The following is a 26,026-nucleotide window of genomic DNA, read 5'->3' as shown; positions in this document are numbered from 1 at the left end:
TTCTGATTCTGACGGGGAACAACAGTAATGAAGGCGCTGTTGAGCAATTCTGGATCATTTTTGAGTGATTGCTCTTGTTTAGGAATTATCCACAATGTTTTAATTCAGAGGTCTACAGATACAACCTAGAGCATTAACCTGTTACTTGTCCCAAAGATATTTGTCTGTGGAGGGATGTTAGAGACAAACAAAATAGGAGGCAGAAGGAGTGAAATTAATTCAGTTCAGTGTAATTTGTACTTTCTGTTATTATGCCCCAGGTCCAAGTCTAAAGGTTCCATATAATTAACTTTTCATGCTTTGGTTTTCTGGACATGTTATCTCTAAAACTAATACTCATTGTACTGCTATGTAGTTTATTTACAAGAGTGGTTGGTGAATGCACTAAACATTTTCACTCAAACCCACATGTAACCATTAACGTTTATATGGCTTCAATATGCAGGCGTGTCAGTTCCAGGGTATTGGGGTGGGTCATGGAGTACTGGGCACTTATATGGACAGGAAACATGAATAATATCATTACTTAAATCTGCACTCTTCCTGCCATGCTGAGTCAATATGTCAGCTGAGAAAAAAAGTTACAGCAGAACTAGAAGGACTGTCTGGATGCAGTCATTTTAGTAATTAAACAGAGAGCTTAATTACTCCTGTCTAAGTCAAAGTGTGAGTCATTGACAGGAGCTACTGGTCTGCACATTCACAGGGTATTTTGGGAAAATATAGTTTAATATGACGGTTGGTCTGGCTAACCTCAAACATGTGACAAATGCTTGTGTGTGAGTGTCACCACTGAATGACCAAAAACTTAGTTTTCCAAAGTGTTGACAAGGTTATTAAGTCATAACTTTCTCCCAGCAGAAATATTGACTTGTCAAATGCAGGTGTAACTAGTAACAATCATGTTTTATCATAACTAGATCTACTGGTGAGTTGCTGTTTTGCACAGTTGCATGCTATTTTGGATAATACTGTTTAAAATGATAATTTTCCATTTTATGTGCTGAACAGGATCATATTTTGTAAAACACCTGGTGGCACTGGAATGGTCCTTTAATCAATAAATCAATACATTAAATGCAACACATTAACCTCTTGTACAAACATTTTAATCACAGCATGAAGCCACACAAAGACAAAAACACACATTCACTTAACAGAGCCCCTGTAATCACCTCTCTCTACCCTCAGGGGTCTCCTGTTCAGGGGCCCATCAAGGGGGGGGGGGGGGGGGGGATCGCCATTGACACAAGTTTGTTGTCTGTCACAATGGACTCAAAGTACCACAATGCAACACAGAAAATATCATCTCCCTGGCTACGGTTTTGGGAGCTACGCCCCAAGAAGAAGTGGGAGGCTTGCCCCTGAAAGGGTTCATCGTAGGGAGGGATGAGAGTGTGTGCAGTCGCGGAGTGTGTGGTGTCAGACTGTGTGTGAGTGTGTGTGTGTGTGTGTGTGTGTGAGGGACCCCCCCCCCCCCCTCCTCCATTGTCCTCCTCCTCTTCCTTAACTAGCTGGTCAGCAGTAGAGGGATTAGGAAAGCCAGCCCTGCTCACTCACTACTAACAGACGGGGGATTGCAATAAGCGTGAATCATGCCCGTCGTCATTACTACCGACTGGGAGTGGAGCCGAAATTGTGCAAGATACGGATAACAACGAAGGAAAGGTCCGTGTGGATCCAGTCAAGTTTCCAGGTCTCGTCTTTCTGCCGTGAAAATGCCTCACCGGGGGCTCTGCTGCTGCTGCTGCTGCCGCCGCTGCCGCTGCTGCTCGGACTCGTCGCATTCTGCTTCCCCCCCTCACATGTGCTTTACGTTGAAGAAGTGACCAGGATAAAATCTGTTAAGGGAGCCCGGGAGAGCGACTCAGCAAAAAAAAAAAAAAAAAAAAAAAAAAAACTAAAAGGGTGTGCGGATATTTTCCTTTTTCGCCGCTGAGGAGATTTACTCGAGTGGACGTGGGGTAAACAAAAAAAAAGTTGTTGTACTTGTTGGTCAAAGAAGAAAACATGGGGAACGCAGGGAGCATGGACCACCACACTGATTTCAGAGGACACAACATGCCTCTGAAACTGCCCATGCCAGAACCAGGTGAACTGGAGGAAAGATTTGCAATCGTTTTGGTAAGAGAGAAAAAAGTCGTTTTTTTTATTTTATTATTTTTTTTTTTTTTCCTTCTCTTTGTTCCCTCCATGCTTCAGTGTCCTGGGACGAAGACAGCTGTGTGTAGGTTGGTCCCGTTTGTCCAGCACGCCTGGTCCTTCCTTTGTTGTTCAGAAAAAGGGGTATTCCGACCAAAAAAAAGGAAAAAAAGTTTATTTACTTGTGTCATAGGTAGGCTACATGAGATCTGCATCTGTTTCTCTGACATTATATTTTTATGGTTTGGTCTTTTAATCCTACAAATCAATCTTTTTGCCTCAACAAGTTTCCCATTTAAAGTGCAGTAGTCTTCTCATTCAGCAGCATCAGTGCTTCTGTAAATTTCCAGGTATAGTCACAACAGACACCTGCACTCACAACATGGCAAATTATTGGTTTTATGGCAGTCTTTTTTTTTTTCTTTCCCCAACTTTATGAGTCCAGATGCTGGCTCACTACTGAGGCTCTAAGTGCCCGGTGTGCCCAGGTCCTTTGAAACATCTGTCACATCATAAAGTGTCAACAGCATCTGTCAACAATTATGTTACATGGCATTGAATGCTGAGCTTTCTGTTGTTGAGGGATCCCCCTGACTTTTAAAGTGCTAACAGGTCAATTAACAGTGTAGATGTAAGCGCAGGATGGACATGAAGCTCATGCTTTCCTGAATGACTGTTCAGAAACTTCCGTTGCCTCCTTGTCCAATGATTTGTTGGTAATTAGAAGGTTAAAGTACCACCACACTCGGGCACTAAAGCGTTATTAATCATGCTCTCTCATGCCATAAAGTGTTGTTAGGTAGGTCATTGTTATGAATAACAGCTTTTGCTGATCGGGAGATTTTCCAGGACACAGCTCCCCAGACTGTGACTTCACAGAAGAACGGTGAAGTTAGGGTGAAATATGAGAGCTGGCAATATGTGGGTCAAACGTGATTGTCGCCCAGCCTGCTGCTCTCATAAACATTAGCTGCTCAGGAGAAGGAATTTGACTTGAACAAGCCGGTTCTTACAGCTGCTTGATTGTCACAACTTGTTTTCAAGACAAGAAAACGGTGTAATCGTCTACATTTTCTTCCTTTTTCTGTCACAGAGCAAGATGATTTAAAAAAAAAAAGTTAATGTTGGTGGCACAGATCTTGCAGCGTGTAAGCTCGTTACAAAAAGAAGAAGATGGAAGTCAAATCATTGTGTGCTGCAGTGTTGTGTTGTGTTGTGTTGGGATGTGATTGCTGCTTGTCAGACACTGATGAATCTCATTCTGTGCTGGAGGCAGCAGACTTTGGGGTTGTTTGGAGGTTTGACGTCACACCGCTCAGGGATTTGGGCCCTCTTCTTAATCACGTCTGCTGTTAGAATCACCCACGTCCAGCAATTCCTGAGCATCAAGGAGGATTCTCCCTCTTAAGAGAACCTCTGCACGGTGAATGTCAGGGATCAGAAAATGATAGGGATCCACAACTTTGCTCTACAAGACTAATTCTCATTATGCTTTTCAGAATTAAAAAAAAATCTACCTGTCCAGCTGGAGGATTTTGTTGGCTGGCTGTCAGAAAAGCCGATCCTTGTAGCATGTCAGGAACTCCCCCGCTCCCTCCCTTCCTCCTCCCCTGCTGCCAGCATGATGCCTCAGTTCTTGGCGGGATGGAAGCCCTCCAGCATTAGAAGAATTTAGTGCTATAATCACAGCATTTAGTGTTATTTACTACCATTTAAGCCCTAATGTGTCTCAGCCGTGCCTGATGGCAGTTGGCTCCATTGATTGCCTGAGCGAGTGGCACTGTGTGACTCTGATGACCTCAGTTTTTCAGTTTGAATGGCGGATGACAAGGAAGACACCTCTCTGTCTGCTTTGTATCCCAACGTATGAGTGATTACCAAGACTGATGAATCAAGATTTAAGTGTACTTGGCTGCTGATCAATGCTCCTTTCACCTGCTCATTAATCATTTCTGATATTGTCTGCAAATGATAGTTTTCACTCAGTCACATTTAGACCCACAATGCTTTGATTAATGTTTTTACTGGTTCCTTCCTCAATAAAACATCTAGAATAGAACAAATAAACAGATTTTTGTTCAAAAAATTCAATCTATTTTGGATTTAATGCAAAACTGGAGACCTCCCTCGCCTCACTGCCGACATGTTTGAAGAACAGAGAAGCCCAGGGTCACAGTAGGGAACCATTTGAATAAAAGGCTTGTGCTGTGTGCACCTACCTCTCAAAAGCCTTGAATTTCTTATTAAGGACATACAGTATTTAAATGTAGGTCCATGCTGTGTACTGTGACAATGCCTCCTTTCAAACACTGACTCATGAGTTTCATCATCTGAGCAGACCATATATGTGCGACTAATTCCTACAACAAGAAGTGACTATAGATTCTCAGCTGTATAAGTTATTTGATTCTTAGACCTACAAATAATATTATCCTACAGTGTGCCTGTTGTAGATAATACTGCTACTTATTGACATAGTATATTGTCTGACACTCGTATGTTTTATTTTAATATTTTATTTTAATTTTTAAAATAGAAAGAGGCTTTCATTTCCATTAAGTGTTTGTACAGTATGAAGAACAGTTTCCATGGTCATGTCAGTCGATTTATCTCAGTAAACATCACGACTTTGCTGTAGTTAAATTTGAATGAAAGCCAAATTCACGATGTCTAAGTTGAATTTATATAAAGATAAAAACCTCTCACACATTTCAAAATGATGTGAATTGAACATAACGTGATTTGAATTGGCTTCAACCTCTTGAAAGTGGTAGAACGTTAAATGTTATCAACCTGCTTGGATAAGGTTGTGTGTGGTATCATACCAACAGTTGCCAGTTTGCATATCAGTGTTGTTTTCCATTCGTGTGACTTCCTACAAGTCACATACTGTAAAGTGATCTGGCTATGTACTGTATGATTATAGTACCGCTTTCTGGAAAAAATCAGGGTTTACTGCTGGCTTATCTGGCATTTTCTGCTAGAATGAAAAGCTCCCATTGAAGTCTCTGTCTCATGAATCCCTGGAGCCGGGGGCTGATCTTGGAAATAGACTTAGGCTAATTGTAATGCAAGGCCTCTGCCACGATAAGAGAGGCTAATTCACATGTGACCTTGGCTGTGAAGCGAGGTGGAGATTAAACCCAAATATTCATTGTTTAAAGTACTGAAGGAGTTGGGCGGTCACGCAAACAGGAATTCATTCACTTTATTTTTCAATAAGCAATTTGCTGTGTGTGTCAAAGGCTTTCTCTTTGCTTTGGATGTTTTGTTGTGAATGTTACTTGTAGTTTTTGTTCTCTCATACAGCATCCAGGATAAAATGGCTCAGTAGTTACTCTTGGAAGCATTTTTGGGAGCCTGCGCTTCTCTTGCGGTTGCCATAGTGTTGGTGACATAAGTCTACAAGAAGAAGATGGGTTGCACATGAAGATGAGCTCGTATTAGAACAAGCCTCTTGATGTTTACTCTGCACAATGCAATTCTAATATCCCAGTGAGTCTACTCTACTTTAGGGCTGGTCTTATCAACATCCTGTTAGATCAATTTACTCTGCACTTATTGCCTGCTCAATGCAATGTTGTCATTTAGCCAACCATTAGAGGGTATAAGCAAAGCATCAGTGTGGCGTTTTTGTCTCTCGGTCTATACGGGCCCGCTGCCTGAAAGCATGTGAAATGACTACAATCAATCTCTGTGAGTCACATGTTCAGCATGAGCCAGTCTATATGCTTCACACTGAACCACAGGAAAATGACTCTGTGTAGTAGGAATGCAGTTCAGGCCACATGCCTGCTCTTCTGCCTCAGCTAACCTCAGAGTTGACATCAAATTAAACTACACCCACATCACACAGGACACCATCCACTTCAATCTCAGGACTGTAGTGTGTGCAGGATGTCATCGCTTCAGTCATGGAAGCAGAGAAGTTTACAGTCAATACTTGTTGAAATGCCATATGGGGACTATAGGCTTAGCTGTTGTTGTAGCTGCTCCTCTCGATAGTCTGCCCAGATTACATCTAATCTGCTTTGTTTAAAGGCTGCCGAAGCACCACGAGCTGCTGTTATTTGTGCTGTGAGGCACTGCATCTGAAATCTACTCCCCAGATTAATCACGAGCTGCCCTCACGTTCAACTGAAGTCTAATTTGTCACATTGACAGGTCCAAAGTAGCTGTACTCTTTACCTGTGCACTAGTTTAACCTGAAACCTTCTCTAGAAGTATTCAGCTGTACTTAAACAAACCGACAGTCTCTGAAATCGTGCTGAAGTTGTATTGAAAGCTGCACTCATCAATACTGTGATATACAGAATGGGTCAAGTGACTATGCATTATAAGAAAGTGATCGATCATAGTGACGTACCCACAGTAAATTTTTACTTAAGTCTATAGTGCCTCTGAACTCTACAGAGCTTTTTAGCATGTTCAAGCTAAATGCTTTTAATTTTGCTCTGATCTCTCATCTACCCTGTTTTGCAGCAGCAGGCAGCACCTACAATTCTGCACTTATACACTTGACATGTAGGTGACCAAAAAATCTGAATGAATGAATGAATCTATTTTTTGATCTTCATCATTCATCCCTCCAACACCTTACAAATACACTACAAACACTATGTTAATTTGTCACCCACCTGTATACTAATGAACTCTAAAAAGAAAAGAAGAAACACACAAGCACACACATATATACATATACGTACATACATATATATATACATACATTTAGTTTATTCTAAAAGACAAGTTTGACTCTGAATTTTACAGCCTGTTAGCATGTCATCTACTTGTGTGAAGACAGTGACCCCTTCGTCTCTCACACTCCTACATGGGACCCAGGAAGTGACTAAGCTTGCCCTCCTAGTTTTTCCATGTCGACTCTTCTTCATTAAAAAACAGAACAATGGGCATTGTCTGAGGAGCAGAGGGTGAACAGTGGCCGAATCTCGTGCAGCAGGCCCAGGGAACAGAGCTGCTCTTTATTCTGTGGAGAGCCCAAGACGGAGCCTGGCACTGGACCCAGACCCGGCAGGCTGCGAGAGACCACCACGCATACTCAGATGTGTGCGCGCGTACAGGCTTGCGTATGTGCATGTGTGTTTCTGCTGTGTCGGAGCCCCAGGATGCTCACCAACCAATTAGCTGTAACACAGCTGAGCATGAAATGCTCAGGGAGGAATGAGATCCGGCAGCCAGTGTGCTGGCCTTTGCAGGCTCTCAGAGGGGATGTGAGGTGCTGCAGTGTTAAGCCATGATGTCCTGCTCAAAACCCTGAAGCGGAGCCTGAAGGCATCTTGCCTAGCTGGCAGAGGGTCAGTTGATTATGTAGGAACAGGTCTCTTGGCTGTGTGCAGGCACTGCTGAGTCGAAACCACTGGGGCTTCAATCAGTATTGTTGTTCTCAGTTCAGTTTTGACATCCGCACATTTGGGGGTGGTTTGTCCCTGCGTGGGTGGCAGAGGCTGCTTAGATTGCTGACCAAATAAAACTTTATTGACATTAAAATGTGGCTTTTCATAGGGTTTTCAGCATGATCATACCTGATTATAACAGTTCCTGACCCTTGTTTGGGATTTGTAGTCTCAGACCTCTGGTATAGTGACCCTCAATCTCAGTTAAAGAATAAGCGGTTAAGCATTTTGCTTGAGATTGCTAAAAAGTTTTACTGAACGCCAGCTATCAACTGTTGTTAAGGAAAGAGTGAAGCTTTCTGCGGCAGGGTTTGACACTGATCCGGAGCTGGCGAGTTTTGGACTTGGCCGTGAGTTTCTTTGCTGTAGGTCTTTCTGCGTAGGGAGCAGGTGCATGACGATGCAGCTTGGAAAAGGCCAGCTTGGTCCTTTCACGTCAGACACAGTCAGTTTGCCAGTGTTGTCCAACAGGGCCGGTCCAAGGGCCGCACAAAAGAACAGGAGAGTCACAGCTCTGGGGAGAAGTACATTATGGTCAGGATCTGTCCGGGCTCCAAAGTGGCAGCTGTGCTATGAAGATTGCTTGGCTAAAGCGCTGCGCAAGAGTGGGTGTTTTGTTGTGAACTGTTAAAACTTAGCTTATGCTTATATTGTTGAGCTCAATCAGAAACCAAGTCCGGAAAAAGCCTTCAAATGTCTATGTCATTGTGACAAATTGGTAGTGTTGTGGCTTCAGGGTCAGCTTTATCTTGTGACATTGAAGTTGTTGTCATTCTCTTTTAGGCGCCTTGAGATTTATTGAGTATGCTTATAGTTTGATTTTAGTCCGAATTGCAGAGTCATCATCATGATTTCATCTGTTGACTTATTTACCCCCATTAGCTGCCTAGAACTGAATAATGTGGATCTGTGAAAACTTGTCCAAAGGCGAGGACTCATGGTCTATCAGCTGATGTTTTGGAGTTGTTGGTACATGTTGTCCATCCTTGGACTTTTCCAAACTTGTTGATGTCCTTGTTCATATCCCAGACTATAACTTGTACTGTAATACTCTGAAAAAGCTCAGCAGTTTACTTTAATATAATCTCATTCCTATTTAAGCTTTTCCTGCTGGATGTTTTTTTTTTTCTTGGGACATATGCTGCTTTTGAAACTGCTAGCATCAGAAAGGAAGATTTTGTCTGGTAACGACTTGCCAGAATTAACATCTGTGGAGCAGAATGGGAGGTCCTGTTGCATTTGAATGTAATTCATTGCTCGTTGCCAGAGTTTGATATAGGCCCCATCACAGCTACAGACAATGCAGCAGTCTGTTGTTTCAGGGTTTACTGGACAGAAGATGTGCCTCTCACCCGGGACCTCCCACATGAAACTAAAGCAGAGTGGACAAGCTATAGTCTAATTGCTTGGGGTTGAGATTAAGTAATTATATATTCCAAGTAAACGTAAAATGCCAAAGCAAGGACGTGACAAAATGCCATCCTGAAATGAGTTTACTTGTTACTGCAGTGGCGTCTTCAATTTATTCAACTGTTGTTTGGTTAGAAACACATTAAGAATAATTCTTTCAAAAATCATGGCAGATCACAGAATATATTATTATCAGAGCCATTGGTGAGTGGGTAATTTTCAGTGATAAGCCTATACTAACTGGCTCATGAGTCACAATACAGTAGAAATGAATAAACCAAACGGTTACTGAGTCAATAGCCCTGTCAGTAAAACCCGCACCCAGATGTTTTGACAGATTTTATTCAAATTCCTCAGTAGGAAGGTGCTTTATCCACACTGTATCTATATGCATTTTACTCTGCACCTGTTGCTTTCTTTCTTTCTTTTTTCTCTTTCTTGATAATGTGATCAGTGATGTTTGTGTTATCGCACAGCTGTACAGCTGTTTGTGATGATATTCTGCTTGTGGAGGGGTGTTGTCTTTGGATGTGATTGAATTGATCGTGGTGGAAGTTTAACGCAGAATTTGTTTTTTTTTTTTTTTTTATCTGTAATCGTCATTCTGTCAAAGATGTTGGCAGAGATGCCAAAACTATCCCAGAAGCACAGAAAAAGTCAGTAAAGTCTTAAAGCTGCTAGCTATGATATGCAAGAGTTTGACAACTTGATATCTGCAAACACCAGTTTAGCTTGCAAGAGAGTTTTCCATATTAGCAAAAACAGGAGAAACCGAAAGCACAGATCTGTCGAGGTGTGTGCAGATGTTTATGCCTGTTACACTATGCCTGTTATTAGTACATGTGTCTCACAACAAGCCAGAAAAGACATATTCTCCACTTAGTGGGTTAATAATAATGTTTATATCAAGTCTGTTACAGTTTCCCCTGTTGTTTTCAAGCCTTATCCTTCTATTCAGAGAAAATGTTTTAGTTTGTTTTATTTCATATTAAAAGAGCAGTTTGTTTCATTGTAGTGTCAAAGTAGGAGGAGGTGGAGACACATTGCACCACAGAAACAATTCCAGTGTGATGAGGCTAGGGTACATCTGATTATACTTGACATGACATAATGTTGTGCTACATGAAATTGTTCTCATAACATAAGAGAAAGTGCTCATACTGGTGAAATATTTGCACAGTAGCTCCTCGGATGCAAAAAGGATCAGTTTGTCACATATCCAAAGGGTTACAAATATAAACTGCTGCATCAAAACTTTGCAGATGAATGTGTGGTCGTATGTGTTGGCCTGTTGTAGCGAGCAGCGGACAGATTAAAAGCTCCACAGGATTATACTTAGCAGCAGCATTAAATTAGTCAGCCTCCTCTTTGTGAGCTCAAAGATTTCCTGTTCATCCCTCTGCCTCCCACTGAAATAAAGTATATTAATGAAGAAACTTTTTTTGAAGGTGTTTACTTCAAACATTACATAAAAAATTTCAAGTAAACCAGTGATTTCATTCTATAACCCGCTGCATTTACACTCCCAAGAGCCATTGTTTATGTTTTAGATAAACTACTTTTCTGATTCATATTCTTTGTATCACGGAGCTGGAACAAGAACATGGACTCCACCTCTGTCCAGACACTTTCGCAACCTCGCAACATCTGGCCTGGCTAGAACTCCTCTGTCCTCATGTATCACTTATTTTATTTGGACAACTTCCTGCTGCTCCGAACTATCCCCATAATGTTTACGGTATTTGGATAATGTCCAGCACGAAAGACGTTCTGTATCAAGCCAAAGTGATTTTACCCACAACATAAACATTGCACTAAACTTTTTGCATTATAATGTATATTTGCCCACAGTACAGCCACACAGTAAGTGTAATGGATTTTGAAATGTCTTGTCTCAAGGTTTATTGAACACGAGACAGAGAAGCTTGGCTCGTCACTCAGATTGCACAGAGGAAGTTGAATTTGATTCCCCCCACTTGCAGCTGCTGTATCTACTCTGTGTGTATCACTGTTGATTTAATGATGTCATTAATACAGTATGGTGTATGGTATGGCTTTCTGGCTGCACTGGGTATTTCAGGAAGTAATTGGTTGACAGTAAGGCTGGTCTGAAGAAAATTACCTCACTGAAGTGATACCTTTCACAAAGAATATCTAGTACAGACTGATGAGCAAGCACTGGTGGATGCAAGGTTCCATGCAGTGGCACAGATGGTGCATTAAGTACAGTATCTGAGATTTTAGAGTCATCACCGCTGAGGTAAAAGACAGGAATTTCACTGGAATGCGCCTGTAAAGGGGTAAGAAATAAGAGGCCATGCTCAAAACATCTGAACTCACCATTTGGTCTGAGAGGCATTCCAGTGAACAGCTTCACAAACATAAACACTACTGTCCTGATGGAGCAGGCTGCTGAGCAGGGGCAGGGGGTCCTAGGGATTACAAAGCTAATCTAAGGACAGACAGCGGACACCTGTGCCCCCAAAGAACGCCGAGGATTATGGATCCACGCTGCGCTAATGAGGGGAGGACAGCTCAGTTTGGATAGCACATATCTCTGGGCTGTCTCACTCCTTTCTCCCTCATTGCTTAATACCTCCACTGTGGATGTGACAAATTTTGATTCTTATAGTTCTGAGCTGCAGGGCTCCTCCACTTCCCCGCAGGGGAAACCAGAGGAGAAAGAAGTGGAACATAGGTGGTTGTGCAGTCAGTCACATATTTGTACACCTGAGGAGGTGTTCTACCACTCACAACACCGCCTGCAGTGCTAACCTTATTATATCTGTGGAAATGCCTTAAAAACACGTAACACACCAATGACTGTTGAAGCAAGTATTGAGAGAGAACAGTACAACATCCAGTCATTTCCAGAGTATTGAGCAATTTGCAAGTATTTGTTATGACTAGTTGTCAATAACTGATGCAGTCAGAGGTTTTTTTTCTTGTTGTGACATGCAGTGTGGTGTCAGTAATACGGGTGTATAAAGACAGCAGTACATTGTAATGAATAGTAATAAATTAGAGATTGTAATGTTATTTTGAATGATAAAAAAGGGGTGTTTACAATAGCAAGAGATGCGATCTATAAAGGTTGTTAGTTTGATTTTGCCTTGTAATGTATTGCTTATAAGAACAGGGAAATCAGTTTTGGTGGTTTGGATCAAGAAATGCTGTATCTGCTGGCTTGGTCAACAGTGGAGTTGTTTTTGATGGTGATGCATTAGCAGAGGAAAAAGACTGAAGTAAGAGGAGAGCGTGGGCGTGTCTCGAGCTCATTGTCCCCAAGGACAAATCAATCCCTGCTCTGAAAGATATCTGACATGAGGTGGTTGAGAGTCAGTTCCTGTCTCTTGTTCTTGTGTCTGTGTATAAGTACATCAGAGGAGGTGGATTTCAGTCACCCATTTTCAAGAAAGTTATCTTGCTGTGATTTTGTGTGGTTTTGAGCTTTTGAGCAAATTAGTTTTAGAAACTCAACCATCTCCAGTTTTTGACTTAACACATCACATTTCCTGCAACTTTTGCTCCCAAAATAACTTTACTTTTTCATGATTGTTAAGATGTGGATTTTAAGTGATGTACAGTTATTGTATTGTAGATATTTCTATGGGATTACAGAAAAATCTAGTGTAGCTCCATCAATTCCTTTTGCATTACTTTGTGTGATTAACTAATTGCCATGATTATGAATGTAACTTTCTGTGCAAGTGCTAGTTTGTAACAGCTCTGCAACAGATTCATGAACATTCACTAATGCAACAGCAGAGTAGAATAGTGCCTGTATTAATTTTTCTCATAGCACAGTTTCCATTTTGTTTGGTTTCAGTATTGAAATCGGTTGGCCTGGTTTAAGGTCTTTTTCGTACTGACAAACTGACTCTTTGATGTGTCATCTTGGAGAATAATAAATCTTTCTACCACCACACGCAGCGGCCAGTTTGCACACCTGAGCTTGTTAAAAAAATTCAATTTTAAACTCATCCCTATTCGAATGAATAGCTTCTCGGTTTTGTCAGCGTAGTCCACAACTAAAACAGGTCCTTCATGTGGGCTGCATGTTTGCTTTTCTAGCCAGCTGTGCTGTGAAGGCCATGTCTCCTTAGACCTCCTGGAAGGTAGTGGGTGGTTGGTAGGCTTTGGGCCAGCTGTCTATTTTTACTCTGTTTTTATGACTCAAGCTGCCTAATGAGAAGCCACATGAACCTTAATAGATTCTGTCCATATTTTATGAACCTTAAGAGCTGATGTGAGCTCAACTCTGACATAAATTGATATTAGTAGCAGCGGTTAAAGTTGAGCTACTTGGTTGTCATAGTTACATAAAGCCTGTTTTGACTGGACTGGTATGACATACCTTAGCTGCACCATGGTTTGGTGAGACGTGATCACAAGCATGTCCACTGCAGCCTCACAGCAGAGGGTAATGTAATGTATGATTCTTTGTTTTGGGAGTTTGTTTTAAACATTGTAGAGAAAGAATAAAAAAGAAAGTGCTTACTGCAACCATTCAACTTGTCGTTAAGGTAAGCAGCACCTTCTGCTGTCCTGCTGTGACCATTCCCACTGTGCCTGCATTATTAGTTGTGATTCAGGGATGCAACAATACCAAAATCTCATGATATGATAATACCTTGATAATAAGTCCATGATATGATATTTATTGCGCTATCTATTAGAAAGGTGAATGAAAACGTAGAAATACTCATACATATTCCCGACTATAGTTTTGCCCGGAAAGGCCTAATGTTTGTTACCATCCATTTCCACAATGGTATCGAGACACTTTTGTTATCGTAATACCATGAAATTGATGATCCTGTTACATCCCTAGCTGTGATCATGGGTTCTCATGACATTGCTGATCATGGCAATCCCATCTGCATGGAAAGTTCAAGTTGTTTTGAGATAGTATCATCCACTCCAGGATGTTTTTGGGATCATGTCTGCTGTATTAAGGAGTATGCTTGCTCACATGTCAGAGATGCAGGATGTCTGAATGTCTTTTAAGTCTCAACAATCCTCTCTTGTCAGTGATGACCAGTTATCATAAGCCAAAGAGAGCATAGGTGACACTGGCTGAGCAACAGTCAAGTTAAGCTTATGTCAACAGCCTGTAAGTGGTCTCGAACCCAGTATAAAAACAAATACTACATGTTGCTGATGAGTGATACTTTTTTGTGTCTGACCATACAACATGCTAGTGATCATACTGAATGAAATGTTTCATTCACACTTAGGAACAGCATTACTGTCAACAAACCAACCCAAAGTCAAGTTCAGGACCTGTAACTAGCCTTGCTGTAACTTGTCAGCATTGAGCCAACACAGCAAAATATAGTCTACCGATTAAAAATAATTTGTGTTAAATTTATCAATAATAAGATAACTGCGAGCGAAATCTTGAGCTCTAGAGCTTTTTCCAAATGTTTCTGAAGAAATTCACTCACTTTCGCTACAGATGTGGGACAGCTGCTTTGGAGATGAAATGTGAGTTTGGCAGCATGAAGCGAGGCTGGGGATGTTGGAAGTGTTGAAACCCCACACAGTAAATTCCACATATACCCCCCGGGGTCATCTTAATTTCGCTGCTGTCTGGAGGGAGATTCTGCATGATTGTCTTCTTGTTTGTTGCTTGTACAGCTTCATGATATTATTTTGTATGATATGTCTTTTTAATTTAAAAAAAAAAAAATCACAATCGCATTGTTAAGGCTCGTCATACTGATTCTTCTCCGTGAAACACAGCTGATATGACGATGGCGGGTAGCTGCTGTCGTTATCATGCAACATGTTGCTTGTCCTTATAGCAGGTTGCATGGCTGTATATGCTTTACAATTCAGTACACTTGCCACTAGTTTTTTAGATTGTAACAGTTTTTTCTGACATCAGATCTCTAGGGGCGTGTATCAGAGTGATACCGATGTGTTAGATCAGTGCATCATTGGTTTGATATTTTTGTCTTTCGAGTAGGTCAGACCCATCATAATCCTCCTTACGCTATCATAGTAACACTTTAATTACTGTAGGAATTACTAATGAGTAAACTTTAGGCTCATGTGTGTATCCATGAGGGTGGTCCGCCGTCAGGTGTTGGTGAAAAGCTGCCCCACCCTCCTCAACAGCACCCCATTAATAACACAAATGCACACAGGCGCGCACACACATCGCACAAATCGTGTGGTTGTAGACATGGGGTAACCTGACCCTGGTGAGCTGAGTGCCTGTCACAGCTCATTAGCACTGGGATGAAATGAAGGCTGGTAGAAGTGGTTCTTTGCATTAGTTGGAGCCTCACCAAGCAGGAAGCTCTCAGCCGAGTGCACCCACAGCGACTCAGCAAACCACCTAACCACCCAACTAATCTGCAGGAGCACAGCACCTATATCAAGCACCTACATCATTACCGCAGATCTATTTGTATCCAGACCAGTAGGTCTCCAGTATCCACACACAAAAAAAGCAGAAATACTCATTTAACCTCCCTTTAATTCACAAAATGTAAACACCCATTTGCACTCGCAGATACAGTGAGACTGCTGTTTTTTCTGTCATTTAATGTGACCGTCTACTCGGGTGTCAAATTGTATTTTAATGTGTTTAGGGAAGGAAAGTGGGTTCTAACTCTACTCATCTGGTTAGCAGCCAAACTGAGTCAATAGAGTCACCTGACTCCCAATTCCCTGCAGTCAGCACAACAGCAATCAGTCCAGCTCGCAGTGTCTGCTGAATACTAATGCAATTTTCCTGGTTGCTCTTGTAGACGAGAGGAGACTGGACGGGCTACAACCTGTGTTTATACCAAATAAAACATGACTGCTGTGTTTGAAATTAATGTACACACATGACATACACACCAAAAGCATATTTTGCTCTTATATCAGGATTTCACTTTATTTTGCAGGTTTATTAGCAGTTCTGTGAAGGAAATCAGTTGAGTGTCATCAATACCTATTTAGAAATGTAAATGGAGATAATATATAATGAATGACCACAAAGTAATCAACCAGCATGCAAGTCTACAAGCTTGATAACTTTTTTATCCTCATGCTTCTCTATTTCTGCCATTCCCAGTATTAACCTCATTTGTACAAACCTGCTTTTGTTTGTCTGTAGTCTTCTTTGTGTGTAAGCCCTGTCCCTGCACCTCCTGCATTGATTTTTCTCTTACAAATGCACTCTTTCAGTATTAAACTGGATGGGTGTATAGATCAATAGCTTTGCTACAGTATCATATACAAAATGAAAAACAAAGCGTTACACTCTAAAGCAAGTTGGGGATTGGACTACTCAATCAGTGTCTGACTCTATCCTGGTAGTACTCGCTCGTGGAAATAGGCCCCATCCCGGGATATTCCTCATCCATCTTCCTCTCGCTCCCCCTGTGAGCTCTGCTGGAAAATCCAGCGGAGAAAAAGTGGAGGCTGAGCGCTGAACACAAACTGATAGATGATCCGGCCCATCGAATGAGGAGGGGAAAAAGAACCCCAAGCTGAGTGGTGCATAATGGCCACATTTTCCCCCCTTCTTTTCCCTTACCACTGGAAAATATTCTCACAAAAACAATTTGTTATATCTTTTATGACTGAAAGCTGCAGATGAAACACGTGATATTTGAAGCTTTGCCCCCAAGGGCTTCTGTTACATGATGTTTTTTATACGGTTTGGTTCTATCTCTGGACTTTTGTTTTTTGTCTGCGAGATGAATTTGCTCTTGCCATCTAACCAATCTCCAGCTGGGTCGCGCATTTCATTTATTTCTTATTTTTGTGGACAAATGTTTAATGTTCTGCATTCTATGTGCTGTAGGTGGTTCCATTAAGCACTGGTTAATTGTCTCAAGCCTCTCTAATTCACATGAGGGCGGGGTGAATCATACTTGTGTCGGAAAGCGCCAAATTTTAGACAACTGCAGAGGTGTTCGAACATGAAGCAGATGTTGATAAAGGAAAGCAGGATAAAGAAGGGAGTTGTGTAACAGTTTTTGGACGATCGGGGCTCAGTTTCAGACACAGAGTTTTAACCAACACATGGGTCGCATTATATTTGTCCTGAACAGTGCACATTTCTCAGGAAAATCATAAAAGTGGAATATTTCATTTATTGCAATAAGGAGAGTGAGAAAGAAAGAAAGAAAGAAAGAAAGAAAAAATGTCATGAAAAGAAGGAGTTGAATGACAGCTGGATACATTTGGTACTGGTTGCTATGATGGGGTAAAGCTTGGTCACCTTGTCCCCAAGTGAAAGCTGTAACTCAGACAACAGAGCTGAGATATTTCTCCTTTCTACATTCATTGTAATTAAGGCGAGACCTTTTATCCTGGCTGTATTGCAAGAGTCCTCTGCACTATTTCACATGCCAGATATTTTGGGATTGTTCTCATGAGTGGCTTTTCTGATCATATAGTTGGTTAATGTATTCTAGCAGTGGGAAAAGATTTAAGCAAGACGTTTTAACTTAGATTGACAGAAAAAATCTTTTCGGGGGAAGCGGATGAAGATTTGTTTTGGGTTCTCCTTAACAACAGTTTCCATGGTGTCTCTGTGCAAGACACTTGGACAGATAGACTAGACAGTGGAGCCTCACAGTGAGCATGGTTGATGACTGTAGTTTGACTTGGCAATATCCGCACTTCTGTTAACACAGAACACGATTTGTAGTGCAACATTTTATCTACATTACAGTACACAATAGTTTCACAGTTTTTAATCAGACATAAACTTCTTTTAGGGTGTGTCTTAAACCATGTAACCACAATGTCCCCTGTTTGATTCAGGCTGTGGAGCTCTGTTATTATCATTCCCCTCGCTGTTTTCTCCTATGTTTCCTCTCTATTTCTCCTATTCACTAGTCTTGTTTCCTTGTCACCGCACTCATAGGTAAGGATAGATGTAGATTTGTTTATTAATGATCAATATACTGTAACTGTAACATAAAATTTAGTTTCCACATTCCTGTTCCCAACAGGAAGAAACCTATTAATTTAGGTGACATTTTCCTGTATATACCATTATATACCATCACACCATAAATTGACTAACCTCTGCTCTTATAATGGTGAGTGTGAAGGTAAAAGTCAAGTGGAGGGATTATTACCAGATCTGCAAACCACTGTATTAGGTATTGTTTCTGGTTCCAGGTGGCACTGGATAGGTCTTGAGTGAGTGAGTAATTGGATGCAGGATGGTGGAAAATAATGATCTTTTCTCTTTAAGTTTATCTTCCAGTAAAGATGTTCACTTTCCTCATATCCCTTTTTGCTCCTGTGTAGGAGCATCATTGTTTGAGTTGGTGTGTGTTTTCAGTTTTTACTGGGTCCGTGACTGATGATATTTCATTATCTGCATCCAACTAACTCTGACCTTATCATCTCTTTCAGAACTCGATGAATCTTCCTCCAGACAAGGCGCGACTGTTGCGGCAATACGACAACGAGAAGAAGTGGGAGCTCATCTGCGATCAGGTGGGCATCAGTCACTTATCTGTATGATACGATGTGATGCAGCTGCTGTGCAAGTCACACTTAATGCACAGTGGCTGCATGATTACTAGACTCACAAGAACAAATGTTGAAAATCTTGAGATCAATTAGGCTTACATATATAGTTATTAATCAGCTTCCTGAACAGTGTAAAAAGTAAACAGAAAGTGAAGCTACATATATGTAAATCTACTATCTAATCCTGGAAAAGGTCTGTTCCACTGTGTGTCGTGACCACAGCAGCCATGCTCCATTGCCCAGCCTTTATCCTCTAAGCTTCTCCTGGTTTTTTTATACTTTGCCCTGACTTCCCTGGTCAAGTGGGTTAAGTGGCGCAGCAGGGAGCACACATCAGTTAACCAGTTTAAACACTCAGCCTGTTATTGGCATCAGAGCCTCATGTAGGAAATAACAGAGGGTGCACGTTGTGCAGTGAGCTGTGGAGTACTCTACTCAGCCCACAACCTCCGTGCCATAGAGTTTTTCTGCATCCCTGAGCAGAGGAGAAAAACAGAGACGAGATCAAGACCGCCACCTACTCAAACTGTATTGATGGCCACTGACCCTGAAGGGAACGGTGCCAGAGGGAGCCCACAGGGCTGCTGACCAGCAGACAGAGATCCTCTTTCAGTTTAGACTGGACTCTATGTTCCCCTGGCAGACTCAAAGTGAAAATAGTTGGTTTCTCTTTTATTGTCAGTGAAGCAGTTGAAAAAAAAAAAAAAAACACACTGCCCACTGATTTTGCTGACAAGCATCATGGCCTCTTGATAGTTGCTCACTTACTGTAAAAGAGAGAAAAATGCAAATCAAATCAGCGTCATCCATGTTTAAAAGGAAAGTGCAAGGTGTGGGGTTTCTTAACTATAGAGCACAGTAAATCCTAAAAAAAAAATACCAAAAGGTTTGTGTTCTTGGTTTAAGACCATTCACATTTTCCCATTATTCTAACAGTCAAGCATCAAAAAGTATTGCTAAACTGGTCCTCTTAACCTCCTTATCCCTCTCTTGTTTTTCCAACAAGTCTATACCCATGACAGCACAGGCAGCTCTGGGAGTAAAGTCTTTTCTGTGTCTTAGCTACAGTGAATCTCTTTATGTAACCATGGCAACAGTGATGGAGGGAGGCAGAGAAGCAGAGATGACAGGTACATCTCCTTTGAAAAACAAGCCCTGCAAATGCTGCCAAAGGTTGAAATATTAAACATTTTTGGGCAATTATGAGGATTTATGAAAGATGGATGATGCTCTCGATGTAATAACAAGCTTGAGACATCCAGAGTACAAAGAAAAGGATATGCAGGCACTGTCAAATCCTAAGACTGTTGCTTCTCACCATCCAACAAAATATTTTCTACAGATGTCATTCATAAAGAGAGGTCTTTATGCAGACTTGAATGCACCCAAAACATCTCTGAATCTCTGAATACATCTCTTGTTAGGTGATTCCCCCCTCTTGAGTCTCCGCTTCACTCCTCAGGTGCAAAGAAGCGTACCGCACCACTAAAATGTAATACAACCCAGCTCTCCCAGACAAACTCTAAAACTGCAACTGAGAGCATGTTGGAACCAGTTTATATGAGCTCCTAAAAACCAGACGTGCGTTCTCTGTAATATACTCTTTTACTTCATGTATTTACAGCCTATTTCCATTCCTCACATTTCTTTGCATGCAACAGCATATATTCAGTACTCGTTGTCTCAGTTACTGTATTGCCGACTGCCAGATCTTTATCGTAATTCTTTTGCTGTGAAACTCTCAAACAGGCCTGAGCCGTCTGTCTGCTTGTTGCAGTCAGCTGTGTCCATGATAGCCAGCTCTCTTTCCTGACGCCACTGTTGTCTTTCCTGTTTTTGTGAGACATTCAGACTGTGGCTGGGAGAAGTGTGATGTTGCTGATAAAACAGCAAAGCCAGGAGCGTTTGATCCAGTGTGTGTACACAGAGGGCGGACACCTTTTACAGAAACGTTACACCAACGGATACTTTTATGAAGCTGATAATTGAATTTCATATAGATTCATTCAGTCAGAGAGGGACCAAATAAGTTCTGTGTTCATTTTTATGCTGTAATTTATGTTACTGTTGTATTGAATTTCATTATAATGTAAAGAATTTCTGTTAGTGTGGCCACCCTGTGTATCATAACAGAGAAACAGAAACATAGAAACATAGAAAATAAAATAAATATAAAAAGCTTCATAAATAAACATACTTTTTCTCAACTGGAAACAAGTGTTGCGCAATTCTCTGCAACTGGTCCATTTCCAGGGGGCTTTCTGGGATGTGTGGGAAAATCTCAAAACTCATGTAGAAGTGGACAAGCGTGGTTGAGGGAAAATGGTTACAATACACCAAAGTACACCACAGTACTTGATCATAAAAAAGATTGTACTTTATAGTGCTTTATGCACACTTGGGTGGAATGGTGTGTGTGTGTGTGTGTGTGTGTGTGTGTAATTTTGCTGAAAATGAGTGTGCGTGGGTGGCAGGGGATCATGTTCTTGCCGCTGAACTTTCAGCTCCTGCTAGTTGATTAGTGTTTCTGCACAGTTTGGTGCTGGATCTGGGCAGGATAGTGAATCTCTTTCTGAAGGTCATCCACAGTATGGAAAAGAATATGTTGGTGACCACTGAACCACATGAGCTGGAGGGGAATAGGGCGTTCTGAATTAGGGAGACAAACGGGAAAATAAACAAAATCCAGCAAACACCAAATTGCATTGGTGGCAAGGAATTTATTTAGGCAAGGTGGTAAGCCATGTTGATGCATCTGGGCTCATCCTCAATTTAGTTAATATATAACAACATAAACAAGAACCACGCTGATTAAATGTGTTGTTATTGCTGAGTGAAGTGACGTTAGGTGAGGTGGGTTTTTGTTTCAGGCTAGGTGGCCCACCTCCACTAGAGAACACTACAGGGAACTGTGGTGTTGTTTGCACCAAATAACCAAGGAGCTACTTCTTGGTATGCGATTAATGCATGTGTGTCTTCTTACCACGGTGGCTTTAAGAGCACATGTTTCGCATGAGGAGCAAATCAAATAACGAACACACGGAGACTTATTCTTATTGATCTCCATCTGAGATTCGTGCACACTCTGGTATGCAATGAAAATCTGATTTTCTGTTATATGTCAAACAGAGAAAGAGTCTAAAGATGGACTTTCCCTCTGATTTTTTTCTCCTTCTTCTTCTTTTGAGGCAGTCAGCCGTCCTTGCTGGTTGACAGTGTAAGGATATGTCTTCACTGTCTTGGCTAACATTGTTGGAAGAATACATTTCCTCAATGACATGCTCTTCTGTGTCATATTTTCAATGCAGTGTAGCGAGGTAAATCGCTTAACAGAACCATTCATGCTGGTGTGGTGCTCAGCCCGATTCAAACCCTGCTCAACACACTGATCCAAATCCAGCGCTAATCTGTTGTATTTATATTTAGATGTGAGGGATTTGACCTAAAACCTGTTCCTGGCTGAACATGTGCGCGCACAATCACCCAAGGCAGGTTATGCTTTATAGCACATTATAGCTAATGATGATAATTACCAGGAAGATCATTTATGATCTCCTGCAGGTTGAGTGACCTTAACAGTCACAGTCTCTTTGCTCAGTTTTATCAGACTGGGACCAAGTACATGCAGAGTTCATCACCTTCCTGTTTGCCAACTAAACACAGCTACTGATGTAGAAATCACTGTTTAGCTTTGAATATGCTGCAGATAGAAAAAAAGAAACTGAATAAAAATTCATCTTGTTGTCATGTGCCAAACCCTCTCTTGTCTAACGAACGTGATGTGCAGTTACAGTACAGCACAATAATCCACACAAAAACCATCCTCAAAGTGCAACACATACCTCAGATTATCCTTGAATGAGCCCAGACGTGAATATGGAATCTCAAAAAAAAAACTTAAACACCTCATATAAAAGCTTGTCATCCCTCACTAAAGCAGGTTCTTAGTGCAGGAATTCTGCATCTTAAAGTAGAACATGATTTGGGGTTCCCGTCACTTGAAGGATGACTCACGATGACAGTAATTTACTCAATGCCAGTTTTAATCTGATGGTTTTAGCGTCAACAACAGTTTGCTGTGTATCACAGATGTGCTCAGACTTGTGAGGGTGTGATTTTTCTTATATCATGTAAATGCCAGACAAAGCTACAGATCTGACTGAAATTCAAACTTAATTCATAATATTATTGTTACATGTTCCACTCATATCCATTCATAATGTCTGTTATTTTTACTGTTGAAGTTGTTGTTGTGTTGAAATTCCCCTCTCTTTGTCTTTCATTCCCTTCCCATTTTTATTTCCTTCTGCTCATCTCATGCTTGTTTTCCTCTTTGTAACAGGAGCGATTCCAAGTGAAAAACCCGCCTCACACGTACCTCCAAAAGCTGAGGAGTTATCTAGACCCAGCAGTCACAAGAAAGGTGAGTGCCCTCTTGCTAACATGCTATCCTTTTTCCACTGGACTGGTTGTTCCAAAGCCCCCCCCCCCGACCCTCTATCTCTTGTCCAGGATATCCCTACAGCTGAGGAAAGATTCCACACATGGTGTCTGTAGGAGACAGCTTGGAAACTTTAGTTACAAAACAGGCAACGGTGTGGTTTAGTGAGAAAGGAGACAGTTGTTTATCTGGAACGCCCAGGTCTAAGAAACCTCTGCCCAGCTTAAGAGTCATTAGGCAAGACACAGCAATCCCTAGTGGTGCTCTGCTCTTTGGCTGACAGCATGCTCTGACCTCTCTGAGGAAAAAAACTAAACAAAAACACATAAAAAGCACAATAGTTACTTGAAGGCAGAGTAGAGAGTAATAATGTTGTAGGCAGTCAGACAAATTGCTGCACTGACATTGCCTTGCAGCATGGCAGGACCTAACAAAGGATATCAGAAGTGTCCCAGCTACATGATAAAAATGGTCTTATGTCATCTCAGCAGCCAGTTCTGGCTGTCTCCCTGGCTGCTTGCAGAAGGGAGTAAGAGGAGAGACTCCATGAAGCATTGTATCAGCCAGCTCCCAGGCTTTGCCAAAATTAAGACTTTTTGGCTCGGGTGAGAGAGCTGTGCGGGGACTGCTGGGAGACCAGTTTCTGTGATAAACAAATTAACCAACAGACTCTGCCAGAATAACAACAAATCACTGAATAATTCAATTTGCACTAGTTAGAGTTAAAATTTTTGGTAGAACAGCATGAACAGAGATCACTGTGGTGAAAACGGGAACAAACAGGCACACACAGAGGAATAAAGATCACAGATTCAGTTACATTTCTCTGCCTGATTTTGCACAAAGTGCAAAAATGCATTATATGGTACACCTTGTGTTCAATATAATTATTGTCGTGTTGTCGATGAAGGTCTTTTTGAGTTGATGTGATAGGCCTGTGGGAGGTATATCAGGCAAAAAAGTTTGGGAGCCACTGATCTTGATACTGCCCCACTCCTGTAGTTTCTGTATTGTAAGGTTTCAGCGATTACACACATGAAGATCGGATAAAGGCAGTGGGTTAAAGGAGACATAATCCACATAAGATCAGAAAGGCTTTTCAGTGTGGCACCTCTACATTTTTTCTATCTCGGTAAGAGAGTTAGGATGTGTAGATATATACTGTAAATCTGTTTTTGTGTTGTCGGGAGTAGTGCATGTTAAAGGAAGAGTTTGACAATTTCCTTGGCTCTGTCTAAAGGATACAAAATCAGTAAGTTGTGTGAGCTTTAGAGGTGCTAGTAGGTGGAATTTGTTTACTACTGTTCAGAACCACGCCCAGCAAGCAATTGAGTAAGCATATTTTTCAAAATGTGAAACTATTCCTTTAAGATGTTGACCAGGTTGAGACCGCTCTGGGTGTAAACACTCAACACGATCATGGCTGAAGGACCTCATCCAGACCAGACAGCCGCTAATGTTTGTTTGCCTGTCAGACTTGAGTTGTATCCTCCCTTTCCTTATTTTGATAAAACTCATCTGTGGCTACATGACTAACCAGCTGTTGGGTCTATGTTAAACCATTCTAGATGAGACAACCCTTGAGAGACTTGCCTAGATCTCTCTTTGTTCATTTATCATCTCATGGGCCAAGACACGCGGGATTTTGGAAAATCAGTCTGAGTCTGAATTGCCGATTCTGCCTCTTCCTTTATCAGAATCTCGAAGCAGACAGGGACACAGGAATTGAATGAGAGAGTAAAGTGAGAAGGGTAAGGGAGAGGGAGGGAAAGGCTGAATGATGGAGAGAGAGGGGTGGTGGGGGGTGGTGGACAGAGACCAGGAGAAAGACAAAAAAGAAGCACAAGAGAGCATGGAGGAAAAGAAAGAGTTATGGACTTCTTCCTACATTCCTGCTCCATCCCCCTTTTCTTCAAACTCAAACAATTGTGCCACTGTGAGAGAGCTGGAGGTCATTGCCTCTGCTTTCCATAGGCAGGCTCCGGTGCATTCCTCTGGGCAGCTCTCAGCCAATAGGCAGCCAAGGAGGAAGAGCTCTAGTCCAACTAGTCCCCAAGAATGTATCAGCCATTGATTTGTTTCCAGGATGACCCCTCCTGAGCTCACACTCCCCAAAATCTCCCCCCTCTCCTTCACACTCTCAGCCTCTGTCTCCCTGCTCTTACTTTCCCCTTTCACGGCTCCCTCCCTGTCTCCTCCTCTTTTTCTCCTTTCCCTTCATGCCTTCAGTCTTCACCCTCTCTCCCCACTGTCGGCTCCCCTCTCTTCCTGCTCTCTCTGTGATGCAGCTGGTAGTACTTAAAGTGTGGAGTGTAGGGCATTTGGTGAGAGGAGGAGGAGGAGGAGGAGGAGGAGGAGAAGTGGGGTGAGGGGGCGCGGGGTGCCTCTGGGAGCCTGCGCAGTATCCCTAAATATGCTCTGCTTTCCACACAAACACACAAAGGGCTCCTCCCTAATAAAAACACTCTGTTTCTCATCTCCTCATGTGCCAAACACACACCGCCCAAGCCCAAAGACATAGACCATGGAGAGAGAGAGATCCTAGCTATGGGAACTGCTCTCTTCTCTGTGAATGTTAATAATAGGTTAACACAGGCCTGAGCACAGTTTCCTCCCTGATACAAACACATCATGGAAAGTGACCCAGCCCTCCAACCCTGGGTGGATACTTGGACCTCTTCTCTTCTCTTCTCTTCTCTTCTCTTCTCTTCTCTTCTCTTCTCTTCTCTTCTCTTCAGAGCTGCAATTAATAATTATTTTTATTTCAGTTATCTGATTATTATTTCCCCAATTAACCAATGAAACATCTGTTGTGTTAAACATCAGTAAACAGGGAAAAATGTCCACACAGCAGTCTAGTCTAGAATTTATATATATATATATGTTAAGTTTACAATAACATAAATCAAAGAAAAGCAAAAAGCACATTTGAGAAGCTGGAACTAGACAATTTCTGGTGGCTTGAAAAATAGCTGCCAATACATTTTCTGCTGTTGCAGCAGTGTACATGAGCCTTTGCACATTGTTATTGTTCATGTTTATTTCAAATTGTTCAGATTTCCTTTTTTTGGTTTGACATACTGTAATATTTTCAACTTCACAAGAATATTGATGTTTT

At 41.6% G+C, this 26,026-nt stretch overlaps 1 protein-coding gene across 1 annotated transcript in view; it reads left to right on the top strand.

Moving 5' to 3' along the window:
- The first annotated feature begins 1,325 nt into the window (after positions 1-1,325).
- fmnl2a (formin-like 2a) overlaps positions 1,326-26,026 on the top strand; it is a 48,073-nt gene continuing 23,372 nt past the window's right edge. The window contains 3 exon segments of the mRNA XM_051071776.1: positions 1,326-2,124; positions 18,348-18,431; positions 22,810-22,890. Coding sequence (XP_050927733.1) covers positions 2,011-2,124; positions 18,348-18,431; positions 22,810-22,890 — 279 coding nt within the window. The 5' untranslated portion in view covers positions 1,326-2,010.

This window comes from Lates calcarifer, linkage group LG1 (assembly GCF_001640805.2).
Source record: "Lates calcarifer isolate ASB-BC8 linkage group LG1, TLL_Latcal_v3, whole genome shotgun sequence".
Taxonomy (NCBI): Eukaryota; Metazoa; Chordata; class Actinopteri; family Centropomidae; genus Lates; species Lates calcarifer.
Note: the sequence above shows the minus strand (reverse complement) of the source record. Positions and strands in the feature narration are given on the sequence as shown.